The sequence below is a fragment of the Castor canadensis genome, chromosome X (genome assembly GCF_047511655.1).
Source record: "Castor canadensis chromosome X, mCasCan1.hap1v2, whole genome shotgun sequence".
NCBI lineage: Eukaryota > Metazoa > Chordata > Mammalia > Rodentia > Castoridae > Castor > Castor canadensis.
In genome coordinates, this window is record NC_133405.1 from 34,422,965 (window position 1) to 34,444,700 (window position 21,736).

Genomic DNA, 21,736 nt, shown 5'->3' on the forward strand with positions numbered 1-21,736 from the left:
TAATTTCTGAAAGATAATCTTGTAAAAAAACACACTCAAAAATTAGAATTATAACATTTTATTTTTGCCATAAGAAGCTCTATGAACTAATATCAGGTAATGGTTAATGAAAAGTAGAACTTAAAGTCATAAGGGACGACTGTACAAGTATGAAGTACTTGGGGAAATAACAAGGTTTGGTATGACTGTCAGAGGGTGAAGAAGCCAGTGCTGTTTAATTAGCATCTAACTTCTTAGAATATGCATGCCATGTCAACATAAAACACTTTGATCAATGTTCACCATTTGTTTTATCTTTTCAGTACCATAGACAAAATGTAGCATCATTTTCTCATAGTGGTTTTATGTGGAGAACTGTTTCCAAAATAATAATCATTTAAATATTTTTAAAGCTAGTCTTGCAAGACTGCCACAGCATTTTTAAATGTTTGGTCAGTTTTAGTATTTTAAATTTTTTCATTTCTTTTAACAAATTTATGATTTCAAATAGGTCCTATCAAAAATACTTAGATAATTTAGGACTAGAGCAAATTAGAAGCTGATTTGAAAGAAAAAAAGGAAGTTCAGTAGCCAGAAATCTGAAGTATAAAACAAAACCTCCATTGTTAGTTTTAAACAGTATCTTGCTAAAAATTTGGAATCCAATAAAGACTGGGAGTGAAGTGTTTTTGTCTGAAAAAAGTAGTCCACATGAAAACTCTGAACTTCGGATATGGAAACTTCCAGAAAAACTGAAGACCCTGAGGCACATATAAGTAAAGAGTCTTCTGGCAAAACTATAATGTAACTTTCCAGTTTTCCTCCTCCGAAAAGAATTCCAGGAGATACCTTCAGTAGGCACAGTTTTAAATTTCATACTCAGAATTTACAGAGCACAGCAGCAAATACTTTCATCAGTATTATTCAGAATGGATAGTTTTCCATTATAGATTTGCTGATTTATCATAATGGGCTTGTAGAAATCACCAACTTTTAGTATGACAAACTAACTGTCTAACTGTTTAGTCTGAAAGTTCTGCTGGCAACAATAATATTCACATCGGTAGAAGTAATTATGTCTAACTGGTGAAATAACATCAATGAAACTCAAATTTTGAATGAGAACGTTTCCGAGGTCACCCTATAGTTAAACAACAATGCTATTAGTATCTAGTGTGAAAGGAAAGAGATTATGATTACAGAGATCAGTCTTAAGTTCTAAGATGATTTCAAATTTTCTAAGGGTTTGTTTATAAAATGGGGTGAAGGTCTGGATCCATACAACAATAAACAGGTAAATGTACATCACTCCATCCCTTGGTAAGTAAAGGATATTATTTTTCTTTTTCCTCATATTACTGCAAATACTGATGCCTGAACCCTCAGCTACCAACTTAAGAAACACTGAAATCATTATCTTCAAATCTAGCTTACATGTGAAAAATGATAGAAACATGAGAAATTATAATTAAAGCTTTAAGTTCAAAGTCAAGAAATAGACTATTATTAAAAAACACATGATAAGGAGAAAGAAAATATCTATGTTGGATTAAGAAATACTTAAGCAAGGTTATGAATGGCTAATAACTATGAAACAACAATCTATTTTCAGTGTCTATTTTTTCCTTTTCAAAAAATCATTTACAGAAGAGTTCAAGTTAATTCTGTTATAAATGCTAGGCTATGTATTTGTTCCAACCTGCTTCCTTTTAGTACTAGCACTTGGATAAGTTTTAACTTTATTTTCTGAGTATTTAAATATGTGTCATCTTAAAAGGTAGAATTTATTGTTGTCAGGATAAATGAGAATTGACAAGCCTATGTAACATTCCATGTAGTTTCTGGTTGCTATAATATTGTAGCAATTTGCAGATGGAATAGAACTTAATTTATAAGGGGTTAAAAACCTAAAAGATCTTGCTGAAAGGAAAATACCAGATCACCACTTAAACTATTTCAAATGAAAACTTCCAATTGAAGATTCTAATATGAACATTTAAAAAATATATGCCAGTAGCCTCCCACCCAAAATACACAGGAGTCTCATCTATGGAATCTATCATTTACAAAGATATATACATAATTAAATTATGAAAAAGATTCATTTGGTGGCTTTCAGGTTCAAAATTTATAGTATTTCACGGGATTATTTTTTAACCATAATGAACAAAATCTCCAATGTGACTGTCTAGTAAGAACAGAGAATTAAAAATAAGTAGGGCAAAACTTTTTGTCTGTCTAGAGAAATTTGTTTTTCCACTAGTGTTTTGCCCAGAGACCACAATGCAAAGGTATATAGTGGCCTAGCCACCAAAGTCTTTTACAGACTATGGTAATAAAAGCATGGGTAATTCTAATTAGCTAAAACTAACTCATTCTTCATATTAGAGACTTGTTTGCATTGCTAATTTCATGGGAGAGGGAGGCAGGAGGTTGCTATTCATTTAGACCAGCAGAATATACAACCAAGTCAAGACTTATTCTGAAATTTTCTAGAACAATTTTTGGAAGTTTTTCCTTACTTTTTATGCCATATACAAGACACAACACACATTTATAGAATGTTAAGAAAACTGAGAATCCAGCAGTAAAGTGCTAACATGGAAGGGGAAAGTCAATAGAAGTACTAGGGTATGCTAGAAACTCCAGTTATTTTCAAAGAACATTCATACTGCTTCAAATTCTATTCAGAAAACTATCTCTCTGAGTTTTTAAATTTTTGTCTCTTTTAAATGAGCTGAAAGATAACTATATAAACAGGTACTTCGGGGGGTGTTCAACCTCTACTCAAACTTTCAGAGAAAATTGCTTCTAAAAATTATCAACGAACAATCCAACTAGACTACCATCAGATGATGTGGCAGAATGAATTAATCTGTTTTAACCCTAATTTGTTTTACAGATCTTCTGAAATCCCTTTCCCTTAAATCCAAATCAAAACTTACTGATATTTCATATTTCAAAGGAATTCAGTAAGATTCTGGTATTATAAATTCAAACTCAGTACTGCCATCTGCTACATTCTGTTTAAAAATTGAATCATTTTCCTGCTGAATAAAAATATCTTCCCAGGTCATTGGCTTGTTCTGTGGAGCTGGTGCGGTCCCTACTGGAGGTTCTTTTCCAGCATCGACCTTATAGCCAATCACATCATCCTTCACAACAGGCATAGTGCTTGACCTGTCAGAAAGGTATGCATATTGTCTGATCTGTAAAGACTTGCATGGATGTAAACGATAAAGCTTTGAGTCCCCAGAAGGATCTTGACTATGAACTGACTTTATATGTGAAGACATAAACTGATAGTTGATGAAAGTTTTGCCACATGCCAAACACTGGTACCTTCTCTCCCCTGTATGATGAATTTCATGCTTTGTGCGATATTCTGCAAGAGGAAATACCTTCTCACAGTAACGGCATGGATACTTCTTTTCCCATGAATGAATGTTAAAGTGTCTTCGCAAGCTTGTTAGACAGACATATGACCTCTTGCATACAATGCAGATATAATAGACCCTTCCATCTACTATTAACTCATAGTGATCATCATGTTTTACTTTCATACGCTTTCCTGTTGACTCACTGCGAGATGTTTTTGGTATCTCATTCTCAAGTCTGGCCTCCCCTTCATCGGGGTCATCTTTAACAGGGATTACTATGTCATAAGTATCTTCACCAATATTTGCATAAACCTTGCAACCAGTGGACAAGCCTTCAATTTCAGTAGCTGTATCTAAAGTAATGATCTTCTGACCTTCCATTAGATGTTTTGATCCTAAGCCTGGATCATTAGTGTTTCTAGTGATTACATCTGAAATTTTTAAAGAATTGGAAAGTGGTTCTTGCAGAAGTGAAGGAATCTGCATTTTCTGTATCAATGATCCATCAAAAGTGGTATTTTGGGAAGTATCAGCCTGTGGAACCAAAGATGTATTACTGACTGCTGAGTCTGGACTGGAACTAATAGTGTCATCGTCATCATCTATAATTTCTTCCTCCTCTTCTTCATTGGCTTTGTTTTCTGTTAAAATAACATTGTTTGATGTCTGCTGATTCTGCACAAGTAAATTGATTGGAGAGGACATATGATTTGAAAGTGAAGAACTGACATTTGGTGGTGTAGTAAGTGGTGCTTGACTTAACAAAATAATGTTGGGAGTCAGATGTGTTGGAGCTGAAGATACCAGCAATTTTTCACTTCCTTGTGCTTGGCTCAGAGTTGCCTGATTGACAGGAGTGGGAAGTTTCTGAGTAGGTGTAATACTTGTTAAAGGGGCAGAGTTATTGCTCGCACAAGGTGCCACATCTGAAATAGCAACAGGACCTGGGTTAGGCTGGACCTGGGTCACTGCATTGTTACTCGGCAAAGTCTCCTTTGCAGGCAAAATCTCAGAGCAGAAAATTACATCATCATCATCATCATCATCATCATCATCTGAATCAGTAACAATGATCTTCTTCATTTCATAATCTTCAGCAGATAATGAAAAAGACTCTGTTATAATAGGCATTATAGTAGTTCCATTGTCTTGGCCTTCATCTTTTGTTTTTTGTATTACATGGTTTTTGTCACTAGAACCAGGAGGTAAGGATTTAGCATTACCATCCTCCTGATCTGTACCTGAGATGCTTTTAACCTGTGACAATGGGACACCAAGTTCTGCTATAAATTTCACTCCTAATAACTGCCCTGATTTAATTAACTCATCAAGTAAATCTGCTCTAACACGGACAATTTTAGAACTATAGATATAATTGAGAATTTCTGCAAAAATCTCTGCTCTTACAAAGCTCAGTTCAACAACTTGCCCGGCAACTGAGAAGAGTTGATGGAAGTATGTACTTGAAGCTGAAAGAATATTCCTATGGGCCCGGAATTTTCGGTCTTCCACGATAACAGTAACATCACAAAAGAGTCCATGGCCACGCTGTTCATTCAAGGAGTTAAGCAGACTGCCAGAGTACTGAATGTCTGTAGCAGAAATCAGTTTTCTACTCTCCATGCCTATAAGACAAAGAGAGGAGGAGGGAGGGGTAAGGGAGGATTAGGGAAAAAAAAACAAAAGTACTTTATTATTTAGCATTTAAGCCACAGAATCATTAGTTTATTCAAATTTTAACCTAAGTTAAGCATAACTTTTTTGGCTATTATATAAGTTGTTCATACAGGCTGGCTTTTTGATCAGGTGTCCAATCCCATAACTTCCTCTTGAGAAGAAACAGCAAGTTTTAAATTGCTATACAGGCTTGAATAGAAATCTCTATAGTAACTTTCCTTTGAATCTCAGATACATGCATTTTCACTAAGCAATTTTTAAAGATTCGAATTCATTTTTCTTAGTCCCAATTTTGGGTTTTCTCTTCAACAAGAGGAAAGAGTTAATTTTTAATTGTCTTAAAATTGTTTGAAGGAAAATCTTCATCATGAATGCATAGAAGTTATTTCATCTGTAAATGAATGATTTAAATGGCAGAACAGTTTGGTATGTACAACACTGAGTCTAAAATATACATTCTTCTTAATTTCTGACTAATCCTTAAGATAATGTTCAAAAGCTATTCTCTGCAACCAAGGACACTTACAAACACTGACAATTATTATTTCATAATGTCCCATTATTTTCTATCCCTTGCCTGTCCCCCTCACCTCAATCTCCAGAGGTGCAATATTAAACAGAATGCCAAGTGAAGTCAAGAGATGCGATCATGAAAAAAAGACAATGGAAAAGGAAAGCACATAATTTCTTAATGCTTATTTGCAGGAAAACTGGAAGCATTTCATTTTGTTGGCAAATAATTAACGTACATTGGTATAAAGAACTTTTTCTCACTGAATGAATTTGTGAAAACGAAAAGATTAACTTACTGGAACAGAGGAGAGGTTACTCTAGAAGGAGGGGCGTCATTAGAAGGCACTGCTGTGTAACACTACTAAAACACCATTTTTTGCATTTCATAGAAGCTAATCCCTAGTAACAATGATGCCAGAGTTATAAAACAAAACAAAACAAAAACAATCCTGAAGCCAGAGCTGGTACCTCAAGCTTGTAATACTAGCTACTCAGGAGGCAGAGATCAGGAGGATTTCGGTTTGAAGCCAGCCCAGGGAAAGTTTGCAAGTTCCTATCTCGAAAAAATACTGTCACAAAAAAGGGCTGGTGGAGTGGCTCAAAGTGTAGGCCCTAAGTTCAAGCCCCAGTACCGAAAAAAAAAATCCTGAAAAAACCCAACGCCCACATATTAAAATATAACATGTTATTTATAAATATTATATATTGACTATTACTTAGTAAGTACTGTTAGTAAATAAATATTTTACCGGTAATATTCCTTACCCAATGAGTATCACTGTCACAGTTACATACACGTGGAAGGCAGAACATCTCAAATGCCTTTAAATTTTTTCAAAATCACAGCTTAAGAACAAAAATAGGCAAAAAAAAAACCTTTGAAAATTAAGGGTTTAAAACGTCATTGTTAGCTGCTGTATTTTATTAGCACCAAGGAATGCCATGTTACCATAAAGGCATTCATCAGAAAGGGTGACCTTTAGACAAGGAGCCAACAACCAGGGCTTTAGAAATATGGAGATTTCAAAAGAAGTCACTTTTAATTGTTTACAGAGGTTTATGAATTATGGTCTCACGATTTTTGTCGTTTGCAAATGGGTTTTGCCAATGAGGGAATGCGTCAAATATACGTGTCCAGGTTATCCTGGGACTCGATTTCGTTTTGTTTAGGTTCCCCCTCCGGCTCACCAGGGTGGGCCCAGGGTGAACACAAGTCGGTCTGTACCGCTCCTCCCCCTCCCCCGATATTTGCGACCTGACTGTGGAAAAGCCATTCCACATTATTGTGCGACAAATCCTTGACTGAGGGCAGGTTCTGAAGGACTGGAAAGAAAGGTGGAAAAGAGATAAAGGCCATCCGCCTGGGAGTGAAACAAACCGACACGCGGCTCCCTGCGGCAGCCGAACCCCATCTCCCTCCACCTCTCTCGTCTCCGTTTGCACCCTACCAGTTGTAACCCAGGTTTTAAACGCAATTTACGTGAAAAGCCAGCTTTTTACACAAACAGATGGAGATACCAACAGAAGAGTGAGGGCGGGAGGATTAGGGGTGCTAGAGAAAGTAGAAGGTGGCGAACAGTAGGGTGCGGTGTTAGGGGGTTGAAGGGTGAGGCAAAGCAGGCGGCATTGTTATGCCCCGGGAAGGGGAGGATGGGCCCTGTAGAAAAGCTCTAAATCAAAGTAGGAGCTAGGCGGAGAAAAGGGGGCCCCCCAAAGAAGGCAGGGGGAAAGAGAAAACGCAAATGGGTTTCTCTGGTGGGGTTCCCACGCCCCGGGCCTACCCGGGGTACCGACAGCCCTAGGGCCACTTATGGCGAAGGGAACCGCGACGCGGCCCTCCCGGTTCTTCCCCTTCTCCACTCCCCAGCCCACACAAAGAAAGCCGGAGGAGCACAGCCTGCGACTCCGCCGCTTCCTGGTTCAAGTGAGGCGAACGCAAACGCAGGCGCGGCCCAGGGTCAGGGGAAGCGGGCGAGCTCCTTCGCCCCGTCCCGGACTGGGGCCGGGTCCTCACCTGCTTCCCGGCGCCGCCGCTTCTACTCCTGCGGCCGCGGAAGGGTAGGAGTCCTCCAACAAGAAGAAGCCGGCTCCCGGGTGATTCTGCTCCTTCTTTAAACGTCGCTCCAGTCTTGTTCGATCTCGACGCGGCTGCCGCCACCGGCCGCCACACGCTGCTACAGCTGCCCCAAGTCGCCGACAGAGGGCACAGCGCGTGGGCGAAGCGCTGAAGTCAGAGGCGCCTTCCTTTTCCGAGCGCAGACCGGGTCTGTCCGGAAGGGCCCGAGCTCAAGGCGGCTCCGCTTCGGCGGCGCCCTACTCTGCCTTCGGCTCTTTCCGCGACAGAGCGAGGAAGACTGGGAAACTCTTGAAGTGTTCCATTCTGCTCTTTCCCAAGCGCAAAAAGGTGGGGAAAAGGAAAGAGAAAGATCAGGCAATACACGCGCAAGCAGTCTCATTCATCTAAATTCAGTGCAGAGCAGCGCACTTTCTGTAATCCCACCTACCTCGAAAAGAGGAGTTAGGAGGATCGCAGTCCGAGGCCAAAGCTAGGAAGACCCTACCTGAAAAATAAATGAAAACGAAAAGGACTAGGTGTGTGGCTCAAGTGATTCAAGCTTCAGGTTCCTGAGTTCTAGAACCACAGGAAAAAAAATTCAGTGTAAACCTGTAAGGTTTCTAGGGCATAAACCTTTTAGAGCCTGTATGAATTTCATTTCTTTTGCAAGTTTGAATTCTGCTGAATTAGCCTATTTGTTAGACGATAAACCACCCTGAAATATCTGAATAAATAAAATTTATTGTTTCATGATAATTCAAGTTCTAAGGTAACAAGACAACAATTAAATTACTGTCACTCCAGAGGAACTAATACAGAAACCTTAAAGCGACAGAGGTTAACATGAGAAGGGGCTCAGGAACCAGTGTAAAGATCAGTTATAGATGAATCAACTTGGGTTGTAACACATTTGTACATGAAAGCAATGCTAGGAATCTTTCTGTATAGCTATCCTTAACTCAACTAGCAAAAAATGCTTTGCCTTTCTTATTACTGCTTATGTCGTCTTTTCAACAAAATTAGAGATGAGGGCAGAACAGGTTCTGCCTGGAAGTGAGGGGGGAGGGGGGAGGGTCGTGGAGGGGGGCAGGGGGGAGAAATGACCCAAACAGTGTACCCACATGTGAATAAATAAATAATATTTTTTTAAAAATTACAGTACCTACTTTAAAAAAAGAAACGTGGTGCTTGTACAAGTACTGTCTTGTTAATTGAACACCAAATGGTGCAGTACCATGTTCAGTCCTTCATTTCCACTAATGTTTACTGACTGCCTGTTTGAGCCAAACCATATGTTAGGCTCTGTGGAATACAAAATAAGCCAGGGTCTCTACTTTTTCGGAGGGCTCAGTAAATAGGTATACAAACATGGACAAAAGTATTTGTACAAGGTATAGAAGCACAGAGAAAAGAATAACAAACAATTTGAGTTGTACCTTGAAAAGTGAATAATATTAATATTTGCATTTTTGCAGTACTGATATTTGAACTCAGGGCTTCATGCTTGAGCCACACCTCCAGCCCTTTTTGCTCTGGTTATTTTTGGTGATAGGGTCTCACTTTTTGCCCAGGTTGGCCTGGATCACAATCTTCCTATTTTAAGCTTTCCATCATTGCTGGGATGACACGTATACACCACCTGGCCCAGCTATTGGTTGAGATGGAGTCTTGTGAACTGTTTGCCTGGACTGACCTGGAACTGAGAGCCTCTCAATCTCAGCCTCCCAAGTAGCAAGGATTAAAGGCAAGAGTCACTAGCACCCAGGAACATTTGCATTCTTCTTCTTACTATTTCCACAGCATTCTATCATTGGAGAGATTTGAGGTCTGACATATAGTAGGATGTCTACGGCCATACTACCCTGAATGCTCCTGATCTCATCTGACATATAGTAGGTGTTCAGTAATTGTTTACACAATTTAAAAAATCATCTGGTAATACACTCCTGAGTACCATGGTAAATGAAGCAACAGGATGAGTACTTGGAGAGCAAATTTTTTTCCAGTCAGGCTGATTATTGATCATAATCAACCAGGGAACCAAATAGAAACTTTTCTCCTACCACTAAGGCCATTTACTACCTTCATTTAAAAAAAATCATATGTATAAGATAACATTGATTGCATTTTAAAAACTTGCATTTTCATGTTTACCATTCAGTTGAAATTCTTATGCTTCTTTTCTACAAAAGTCTTGCTGAAACATATCCACCAGTATATTCCAGTGTGAGAACAGATCTAAATATATCTAATTTTTCTTCAATAGGAAATCAGACATAGATGTTATCATTTATCTATCTGTAATCTACTCTACATTGTTCTCAATATAGTAAAGGCACATAGTAAAACATTAAAGTGATATATTACAGCTTTATTTTCACATGGAAATAAATTCACATGAAGTTCCTTCAAGATTTTGTATTGTGGGAGGACAAGCTATGTGGGAATGGTTGCATTATCATTTTTGATTAGGATCTAAAATTATGAATATTTCTTTCAGTAATATAAAGAAATTTCACAGAATATAGGAGTGGGCTATTGTAAAATAAACTAAGGCAGATTAGTATTTTCTTAACAATTGAGCACTTAACAGATTAATGACTGGTTTTCCCATTTATCTTCTCCCAAAACTTTAGTTAAAAAATATTAGAAAATAGGACAGAGTATATCTTTACAGTTTAGAATCTGTTTATCTTTCAGCAGCTTCAATGACTGAAATTAAAATGAGATATATCTTTGTAATATGGATCACAGTGGCAGTAGATGTCACTCTTGTATCATGTCTGTTCATATCTTTCAGTAAATTGGAAGACACAGTATAATTTGTTTTGCACCAGCCTTACCATAGTCAGGGCTACCAACAGAATTGTTCCTTTTCTGAAAGGGCTTTAAAAAGTGTTGATACCCAACTGAAGTATGATGAAAGTCTGTTCAAAGCACAGGAAACATTCTGTTCCCTTTTAGTCACGCTCTTCACTACCAATCTAGAAAAAAAAACTGGTTTAAGAATATCTGTAATGAAAGGAGATGAGGAAAGGAAGTTTATTTAGAGGAAACCAAGAAACGTGGCTGGCCTTAATAATTGGGAAGCATCATTTGAAAGCTTCATTAGTTTTCTGTTTCTCAACATGACATTTCAGCTTTACTTTCTCTTTATCTGAGGGATTAACCCCATTTCAAACAACCCAGTAGAGTTTAAAGAGAAGAACCTAAATCAAGTGGATTTGGAGGTTGACTTTCACATTCTACAAAGGTTTTGATTGACCATGTTGTCAGTGTTTGCTTGACTTATTTGAACTCGGTTTGAATTACATGAGTACAGAAACTGTCCTATCCTGTGTTAAAATGCCAAGAATATTGTAGGTGCTTAATATATATCCATTGGTGGTGATGAAAGAAAACAAATTGATGTTCATTGAGTCCCAGAGCCCTTTGAATTTTGCTTAGAGTTAACTATTTAGTAAGGTCACTACACCAGATAGGAAGAAACCCCAGTAAGGTAGAGTGAAAAAACATTGTCTAGAGGAGCAGTTGTGAGTGGGTTGAAATCTGGATCCTGTCACTTACTTGCTCTGTGATCTTGAGCTCAATTCTTCCTCTGTAAAGTAGGGATACAATACCCTAACATAGAATTGTTTTGACAATGAAATTAATTATGTGTATTATCAAACAGCTTACAGTTTCTAGAATATTCCATATTTTTTATTACTTCTAAGTCTGTGCCTTATACCCTGAGCTGGGAGTTCTCATTTCCCTTGTATCCACACTAGTCTTTCATAAAGACCGGACTCAAGCATTAGTTGATTTGTGAAGCCTGACTTGTCCCAATGAATGGTAGATAGAGTGGTTACTTAATGTTGAATGAATGAGTATCTGGACACCAGTAAGTCCTAACTATATATTTGCCTTCTCATCACTGTCCCCTTTATGATCAATCACAACAAATCTCTTTTTAAATGACGTGATTAGTGCTTCTGATGGCCTTTTTTTTCTTAAAACCTTCCCAAGTCAATTGCATGGGGGGGGATATCTAACCCTCCTACTGGAAAAAGGGGAGTAGATAATTACTAACAACAATAAAATTTACCAAAACCAACAAATAGTTTATACCAAACATAAAAACATAAACAAACTTACTATCCAATTTGTTTGTGTGATTTATTCTCATAGTACTAAAGATTGAACCCAGGGCCTTATGGAGTGTTCTACATCTTGAGCTAAGCTCCCAGCCCATGTGGTATTAATTTATGAAACATTACTTGGAAATATGAAGTCAAGACAGATAAGAAATGAGTCGAAATAAAAAATTATAAATGGGATTTTACAGTGAGCCCATCTATTATTAAATGGAGGACTAAGACCAAACAACAGAATTGACTTTTACTGTAGTACAGAGTGAAATGTAAAAGCCCCAACACAACAAAATGTACTCAATCATTTGTTCAATATATATTAAAAGCATATCATTTAGTATCTACTCTGTGCCAGGCAATGTTCTAGCCACTGTGGATATAATTAGCTTACAGTCCCAGTCTTCATGAAACATGCTAATGGGAGGGACATACAATAAAGATGTATTTACATTTTAATTTAAATACTTGATATAATATCAGACATTAATAAATTCTACAATGAAAAATAAGCAGTGAAAAAAATAAAAGGATGGAGAATGATGAGGGCACTATCATAGTGTGGTCAGGTATGGCCCCTTTGAAATGGTGATGTCTGAGCAAAGAATGAAATGATCTAAGAGAAAGGCCATAAAAAGGTCTGAGAAAGAGTATTCTAGACAGTAGAACATGTCAGTGCTCTTCGACCAAAGACTATATCCATAGTTGTCAGGTTGGGTTTATTATTCTGTGTAGGGAAGGAAAACACATACTGCGGGAAACTGTGGAGTGAGTGTTTCAGTAACAGGGTGTTAGAAAGAACCTATTAGAGGATTTGGGCAATTTGGAGGAGGATCTCAGGTTGCAGGAGTTCACTCTAACTCAGGTGACACCAGAAAGCAGGGGCAATTGTATGATTGCACAAGTCAGTAAATCTTATCTATAGGGAGAGCAGACTTGATTGAAATTAACACTTTAGTAAAATAGTAATAAACTATCTTGGTTAAGAGAGGGGGCATTTGGTGTTTTTTGAGTGGCACAATGGCCTTGTTTTTATTTGTGCTTTGACAAAATTATGAAGTAGTTTTTGCTTTGTCTCACTTGGTCAGTTTCCCGTGATCTTGTCTCAGGTTAATGTTCTGTGGGTTTACGTCTGACAGGAGAAAAACATATCTAACTGAATATTGCAACAGCTTCTGTATATCAGGGGATTCTCAAATGCCCCCTTCTCAAACAGCAAGTTAAAACCCTTAAAAAATAAGGAACAAATTTTAGAAGTGGTGAGAGAAGAGGAAGTACAAGAGTGGCCATCACCTCATCTTTAATAGAAAGTGGTCATCTGATAATGTGTTATTGTTATATGGGACCTACTTATACTAAAACATTATTTGTTCTTTATTTGACATTCAAATGTAAAAGAGGCTAGTGTTTATTTTCATTTTGCTGAATCTGACAAGACCAAAATAAACATTGTCAATTGCATAGAAAATACTTTGAATAATTTGTCCGTTTTATTCCCATCATTAAATTTTTTCTTTTCATTCAGACAAATTCAGAAAACATGTGATTTGAGATATGCCATTCCTATACATTATGTATGTGTATATATATAAAATGCACATAACTATGCATATCTTACATATATCATCCACACATATGACAATAATTCCCCAATATTATAAAACGTGCAACACACACACGCACGGAAAGCCCCTGAAACGTGACTGTGTTTGTTATGGCCACTCCATGTTTGCTGTGGCTTTTTAGTCATTTCAACGTGGTCTCTGGTTCAGTTTAGACCTGGAGAGCCTCATTAGGAACCAAAGATGAGCGGAATTGGTTGCAGTAACGGCTGATTTACATCGATACACATACCCCTTCACTTCTGCTGAAGACCATTGACCTGGGGAAGGCTTTTGCCAACGTACTCGCAAATTGTGCAGGTAGGTTCTGGGAGCCAATGCAATGCAGATCTTCTAAGGCTCTCGAAAGTATGCCCTGTTTTCGTGGCTGCAGTAGTTCCAGGGCCCTGTTCTGCAGGTCCGAGCGGGGAGGCCTCAGGCTCCGGGGTTGGGAAATTTGGCTTCATCAAAGAGCCCCCATGCTCAGCAAAGTTAACCGCTCCCTGTGGGGCGCCGCACTAGCTCACACTCTGGCTTCTTGTTTTGGGGACCGAAATGGCCTCAGTCATCAACTGGGTTGCTTCAGCCAAGGTTCCAGAAGTCAGCCATGCTGCTCCTGGCTGTGGTTCTATTCTCAAGAGTGGCTTTCAGCGCTGCAGGGCACCTTCTTCCCTTCAGCTCCTCCGCCTACTGAGGCAGGTACTTGCGTTGCGACTGGAGCTTCCACAACCTTCTGGACAGGGACAGGGAGTTCAGCCTGCAGTGGCAGTGAGATTCCTGCATCTACATTCCTTGGACTCATTTACATCCTTTCTTCGATCTAACCTTCGCAGCACCTTTCTTCCTTTCCTTATCCACGCTTTTCTTCCCTACATTCTCACTTATTCTTAGTTTTTTTCGTAGGTGCCCAGGACCCCCTCTATCCTCTTCCGCCTCTGATATTGGACGTGGTCAAGGGGTGAAGACCTTTGTATAGTGTTTGTTTGTTTTGTGTTATAATTTGTGAGCGTTCTTTTCTAGTTTAGTTTTGTTTTTGAGATAGGGTCTCTATGTAGCTCAGGCTGGCCTCGAACTCGATATATATAAGTCCAGGTATCCTGTCTCCACCTCCCTAGTACCTGGATTACCAGCCTGTGTGCCACCATGACTGCTGTGAGCATACATGTTTATTCTCCGCTAGACTGGAAAGGAGGTGTCGTATTTTATTTATTTCAGACTTTTTGGAGTCTGGCACTTAGTAGGTATTCAACCATTGTGTATTGAATGAATGAACAGATAGATGGGTTTGAGATGATAACAGGTTGTATAAATGCAGTTTCTTTGAAGTGTTGAGATTAAAGGTTAAATTGAGACAATTATCCCCGATACAAGATAATTGGATGAATGTAGGAAAAACGATGTGCAAAGCAGATGAGTTTACTTTGAGGAAAGTCTTGTTAAGTGTTCTCAATCTTGACCTTGGAGAGTGAAGACAGTTTTCCTCTAATGAGAGTGAATAATGGAGTAGAAAAATAGATGGTTGGAAAAAATATTTAAAAAGAAAAATAAAAGATTGGAGGAGGAGAAGGAAAATTCTTACAATTATTGTTGTGTAAATATTCACATCGAATATTTATCGAGTGTGTCCAGTACCACACTTAACACATGTACTATGTGTTAAAAATGAAAAAAATGTAAAACGTTACAGTCATTGAGTGATAGATTGAAATTAATGCATCTGTTCTTGTTTCTGAGCTTCATTCAGATATTGTAATCTCCCACTGGGTTTTCTTAGCTCCTGTGAAGGTGAGTGGATAGTTATTCAAATTGATGGTTGTTTAAATGAATGAATTCTGGAGATTTCTATTTTGCTGTCTTGCTGACATCACTTCTGTTTCTCCAGGCTTCAGTTCTCACCTGCATGCTCAGGTTTTGTGTAGTCTGTGCTACCTTTGAAGTATTATCTGAACATTAAATTTTAAGTGTGAAATTTGCATTTATACTATTTTTTTTGTCAGCACTGTAGTTTGAACTCAGGGCCTTACGCTTGCTAGGCGGGCACTCCACCACTTGAGCCACTCCCCCACTTGAGCCACTCCCCCAGCCCCTGCATTTATACTAAATTTTTATCGAAAGTTAAAAGTGTAAAGGAAGACTGGGACTTAATTAGGCATGCTGCACTTAATTTTATGTAATTATAGGTGATTAAAATATATAATTACATATAATAAAATGTTATTAAATCATACATAAACTTACATTTTAAGTATATGTATTTAAAACACAGAAGTCTACCATAAGTTACATGTCTATATCTTTGAGGAAATTAAGCAAGAAAGAGAGGATTGGAGAACTGAGAGTTTCTGAAGTTTGAGGACCTTCTCCAAAGAATCTTTGTTATTGAGTAAATTTTATGCACACACCCCCCCCATTCATATATTGAAAATCTAACTCCCAATGTGACTATTTGGAGATTTTAGGAAGGTAATTCAGATTAAATGAGGGTGTGAAGATGGGCCCTAATCCAATAGGAATGTTATCCTTATAGGATGAGGAAGAGACGCTAGAAGATCTCTTCATACACACACAGAATAAAGGACATGTGAGGACAGATCATGAAGGCAGCTGTCCCAGCAACAAACTCATGATGGTGCCTTGATCTTGGACTTACAGCTTCTAGAATACTGAGAAAATTAATTTCTGTTATTTGAGCTATCCCATCTGTGTTATTTTGTCACCTCATCCCTAGCTGACTAAACAGTCTGGAACCAGAGTAAGTTGTTAAAAAGTACATATTTTAAGTATGTTAGGACACTTGCTAAATCTATTATAAAACTTTTATTAAGTGAAGAACTTTTAAGTACATTTCATATTTTCTTTTTGTGATTTATGCTTTTCTATCCCTTAAGTTTTTTTTGAAAGGAACATACATAAGAATTAAAACATGTTGACAGTTAATTTTAGCATGCAGAGTATTCTCTTTAAATTTTAGTGCATGTGGTACTAATTGCTTATTAATAAAAGGGTTCAGTGTTAACACAAATAATAAATTATTTTGATTTTTCTTAACCCAGTAGCAGATTGCATGCCTGATAATAACATTACAAAAGGATTTTAAAAATGAATATACCAGTATGGTTTTGCTTAATGTCCTATATCCAATACTATCAAAAGATTAGTACCTTTAATTTCCGCTTATTTCTTTTGTGTTTAGTGTTATTCATAATTTTCTTCTTTCTCTCCTCAATTTCTGTGTCTACATTATGTTGAACTGAGACAAATGTGCTTGACAGGTAAATCTGTAATTTGTGACAGAGTCCTAAAGCATTATTATCTGAAATTTGTTCTCATAGATACCTTTGGAAAATGTACAAAGGACTTGAACTCAGAGTTGGAAGCATCCTTAAAAGTAATTTTCAAGGCAGGGCACAAATTGTCCCACATTATCTTCAGAGTTAAAGATTATTTAATATGAAAAATTCCTTTCTAAACTATTGTAGAATTTTAATAAAAACCCATTTTTTGAATTCTCTACAATGAAACAAAATCTCTTTAGACTGTAGTTTGTTATGTTTTTGTTTTTGGGAGGCAAAACAACTATTGCTCTATCATAAGTCCTTTAATACTTAGAATAAAAACATGAAGTCATCTCTCAGCTTTCATATCTCCAGTTTCTTTCATCTTTCCTTATGATTCCTGTTTCTCTACTTTTACCTTGTGGTTTCTTCTGAAAATACATATCTTCCAAGTTGCTTTGTTTGAATAGTGCTTTGCAAACTCTAAAGCATTATGCAAATGTAAGTTATTTTATTATGAAGGTGGTTGACTCTTAAACTATATATACTAGTATAAAAGTGTCCAGTGCTTGCTTTTTAATAATTCTTAGATAATCAATGCTGTTACTGAAAGATTTTAAGTTCATATTTTAATATTCTGTAGACTATATTTCTTCATTTTTCTAATACTTACAACCACTTTTTAAAAATTCAGCTCCAATGAACATATATCAGTAGATGATGAAAAGCCAAGGAAAACCATTACTTCAGAAGGTATTTTTAAGATATAGAGCTTTATTATTGAGGACTTAAAAATAGGTTTATAGTCAAATATTAGACTTTTTCTTCAGATTTCAAATAAATTCAGTAAAATTGATGTTCAGAAATACTTCTTTATAGGTTAGTTTTTTATTTGTACTTACTACAGAGGAAGTATAGACATTCAAAAGAAAGGGCCATAAAAAAGAAAGAAAAACATCTAAAAGAAGGCATAGGAAGAAGTTTACTGAAGAGAGTGATAGTGACTCTAATTCTGAAACATATTATAGTGGTAAGAAACCACACTGTCTTGCAAGCCTTGCTTTAAAACTAGGTTTACTTCTTAAAACTTATTTTAGAAGAAGATTCTTAAAACAATAATAGCCAAAAGTTTTGGCTGCTCACTGACTTTGTGCCAGGCACCCTGCTAAGAGCTTTATGTTCACTCTTGTTATTTAGTCTACACAATAATAGCATCTTATACATGAGGAAATGGTGGCAGTAGAGCAGGTGGTAAGTCCCATATACAAGGTGCAGTTGGGATTCAAAGTTAAGCAAACTGACTTCATAGCAGGTGTGCAAAGTTGTACAAGGCACATGGTACCAACCAACTCTGTGCCAGAATCCATGTGCCAGGATCTTCCTAGTCCCAGCTATAAAAAATGTTTATAGAAACATATAATTTGATAGAAAACCATAGAAAGAAAACAGACAATCGGATATTGCAGTATAAAGTACATTTTTATGAGATTGGTAAGAAATGGGTAATTTTTAAAGAGGACATGATAAAATTAAAAGTCCTTATCAGTGACTGGAGGGAAAGGGACAATTATTATTATATTGATATAGAAACTTAAAAAAAACATTGCGGATGTCTAAACAAAAATCTCATTGCAAGTGTCTGTCTGAACAATTCTTAAAAAAGAACACAATACATAAAAATAATATACTAACATGTTCACAAGTGAAGGAAATGGTTCAAATCTAGTCAGCTTTTCCAAAAGCAAACCTGAGTAGAGAAGCTAAATTTTAAAGTTGTCATAAATGGTTTCTAATTGAAGTACACGTGACGATGACCAAGATATATAAGAATTTGAGGAACTCACAGAACTCAAAGGTATCTTTCTTGAAAGTAGTGAATGTGTGCCAACCATCATGTTGAACCTGGTCTAGGACATTAAATTTTCACCCAAGTGCTAATAGAAATGTACAAACAAAATCAAAGAAAAAAGTATTGTTGATGTTAAGTTATAAGTTATCACAGTAATAACTGTTGGGGTGTGAGACATGTAGTGCCAAAGCAAACCATACAGGGTACATCCGTCCAGTGGAAGGCTCTTTTGTGCAAATGTCATGCCCTGTAGGCACCTCTGTATAGTTTTTAAGAGTCACTCCATAAAGTACCCTCTTTAGGGTGTCTGCCAATTGATGCAAGTCACCCCTTCTGGAGTGACACATCATAGCAAGTCATCTTACTTATTATAAAATAATGGGTTTCATTATGACATTTTTCATACACATATATAGTGTGATTTGATCATATTCACCTCTTCCCATTATCCTCTTTTGTTCTCTCCCTTCCGCTGTTGGTCACCTTCCTTTTCCTTCCCTTCTATTTTCATGTCTTTTTAAGATGTGGGTTCTACATATGATAGAAAACATGCAATACTCATCTTTATGAGTCTGAAGCTACCTTTATAAAAATTTTACTTATCCAACTTACTTTTAACTGTGTTAAAATAAAAAGTATGGTATTGCACCAATGCTCTGTAGCCTGAGATCTATTCTCTATCTCCTTAGTATTTCATATTCTTTCTCTTGATTCTGTCGTTTGTACAGAGAGGCTCTTTGCCTACAATGACAGAGTCTACCTGCATTCAGCTTGGTTTACTCACTGCAGTAATGGAAATGCATTACTTTGTAATAAACTGATTAAAAAAAACTAGCTTAAGAGTCACCTCTTCTTGGTCAACTGTTTCTCAGTCTCCCCAAATCAGTCTGGTTTTGAGTCTCCTCTATGTGCCCAGAGCACCCCATGCTTCCCTGTTACTCTGAATTATATTTATCTCTTTACCCATCTCTCTCCTCCATTATGCTGAGCTCCTACTTAAGTATAGGTTTCTTTCATCCCCCCTTCTCCCTCCTTTACTCTTCCTTTCCTTCTTCCCTCCTTCCTTCCTTTCTCTTTCACTATCTTGTTCTCTATTTCTCACTTTGTTTTTTAAGACAGGGTCTCACCATGTTTCCCAGGCTGGTCTCTAATTCCTAGGCTCAAGCAATCATCCTTCCTCAGCCTTCTGAATAGTTGAGATTATAGACATGTACCACTGTGCCCTGCTCTCATTTTTTCTCTCCATTATTGAAAAAATTCAGTTTTTCAGAAAACCAAAGGAAATGGTATAATTAATACCATATACTTTTCACTTGGGTTCAGTATTTGTTGGCATTTTGACTTACTTACTTCAAATGTGTTTTTTCTTTTGCTGAGCTATTCAAAGTAAGTTACAACTGACACTACACTTTGATGCCTACTATTTCCCACTTAACCAAAATATCATTAACTCACTGAACAAATTAATATTAGTTCTCTATGTCTTCTGATACCTATTATGACTTTAATTTCTATTTACAGTTCCTGATATGTAGCAATAAATGTTTAAATGAATGAATTTTGACACAGGAAAAGCATATTATTTATTTACTCACAGCTATTGAGGTTTTAGAGGTATTTTTTCAGTTATAATAAGTTTCAGTTTGCAGATGAAGATGCAAAAAGGAGAATTGTAAAAAAGCCAAGGAAAGGGTTAAGAAAAAAACTGCAGCTAGCCAGGTTTTTACCTTTAATTTTTATTGTGGAAAAAATCAAATGTGTATAATGGTAATGAGAATAGTGTTATGATCCCTCAGATATGTGGCATCCAGCCTGAACAGTTATCAACTTGTGGGAGGTTGTCAATGGCCTCCAGTCACTTTGAAAACAATGCCTGGAGTGCTCTACTACTTGAGCCATACCCCCATCCCTCTTTGCTCAGTTTGTTTTTTAGATAGGGTCTCCATCTTTTGCCCAGGCTAGCCTCAGATAGTGATCCTCCTATCTCCTCCTGCTGAGTAGCTGGGATTATAGATATGAACTGCCATGCCTGGCTTGTTTTTTGAGATAGGATCTTGCTAATTTTTTGCCTGGTTTGGCCTTGAAATGTGATCCTTACATCTTTGCCTCCTGAGTAGCTGGGATTATGGGGTCATGAGACACTGTGCTCAGTCTCCAGTCATTGGTATATTTAAGAGGTAGATTATGTCCTTCCCTTGTTTCCAGCAGTAATAAACCAAAATGCTCCTTTATAGTGTTTAATCATCAGTAACTATGGTCCTCTCAAAGAGTTTGAGATAAAATACATTTAAATGCATAATTTTCCACTTCTGAGCTGGAGAAGGTGCCTCTTAGGATTTAGATGAGGAAAAAGGAGAAGTCCCTCACTCTGGATTTGGTGGAGTTCATTTTATGTTTCTTTTGAAGCAACAGGGTCTCTGGGTCAGAATGGCTCCTATTTCCCTGTCCTTCACAAAAAGGGGAGGACAGTGAACAAAATTTGGAACATACCAGATGGATATTTAGCTGCCATCTTCACATAAGTCCTATGAATAGCATCTTAGGAAGTTTCCTTTAGAGTCTAGAGTTTGATTGAGCTTCTTTAGCATAAATGGAGACCAACCTGTCTTGAAACAGGCTATCTTTTTTTCTTACTAGGGACTTTCCCTATCCTATTTTATACATGTATGTATCTGAGATGTACAGGGCAGCTGATAATGACTTAGGGATGTCACCTTAAGAAATGAGGCTTCCTTATAATTCTCTTTGAGTGGCTTTTCCTTATCAGTAACTCATTAGGCACAAAAATACACAGAAAATTCACGTCTATATTGGAAATATAAAATGTACTCTATAAAAATGATGAATTGACTTTTTTTGTTTATTCAGTTCATTTAACAGACATTTGGTAAACTGCTCTTATGATATGCTATGCAGTGACTCTGTCAGAAGAACACTTTGGAAAAATTGTCATAAAAATGGACCTTAGAAAATAGGTCTACAAAATGAACACTCGTGACAGGGACCCATACCAGGCCAAACAAAGCTAAGGCAAAGGAAGGTACAAGCAGAGGAAGCAGGACACATGCAGCAAAGTTGGCATGGACAGTGTGGCTATTCTGGGCTGCACAACTTCTTTTGGGTTTCAGAACAAGGATGACATTATATGGCCTATCCAAGATTGTGACAACAGGTGGCCCATGACAATTGATGGCATAATTCTGAAAACTAGAGCCTTCTATCATCTTATTCACTCAGTCTTCCTATCTTCAAGCCAAATATTCAGTGGGAGAAAAA

General features: G+C 37.2%; 1 protein-coding gene across 1 annotated transcript; it reads right to left on the reverse strand.

Annotated features, from left to right (window-relative positions):
• Positions 1-42: 42 nt before the first annotated feature.
• Positions 43-7,823, reverse strand: Zbtb33 (zinc finger and BTB domain containing 33). The gene is made up of 2 exons (XM_020152207.2): positions 7,564-7,823; positions 43-4,984 (listed from the first exon to the last, which is right to left on the reverse strand). The coding sequence occupies exon 2, from the start codon at positions 4,980-4,982 to the stop codon at positions 2,949-2,951; it is 2,034 nt and encodes a 677-aa protein (XP_020007796.1). The 5' UTR covers positions 4,983-4,984; positions 7,564-7,823; the 3' UTR covers positions 43-2,948.
• Between the last annotated feature and the right edge of the window lie 13,913 nt (positions 7,824-21,736).

What these genes read in the sequence shown, in the direction of transcription:
- Zbtb33 (XM_020152207.2), bottom strand. Translation starts at nt 4,982, where the DNA reads ATGGAGAGTAGAAAACTGATTTCTGCTACAGACATTCAGTACTCTGGC.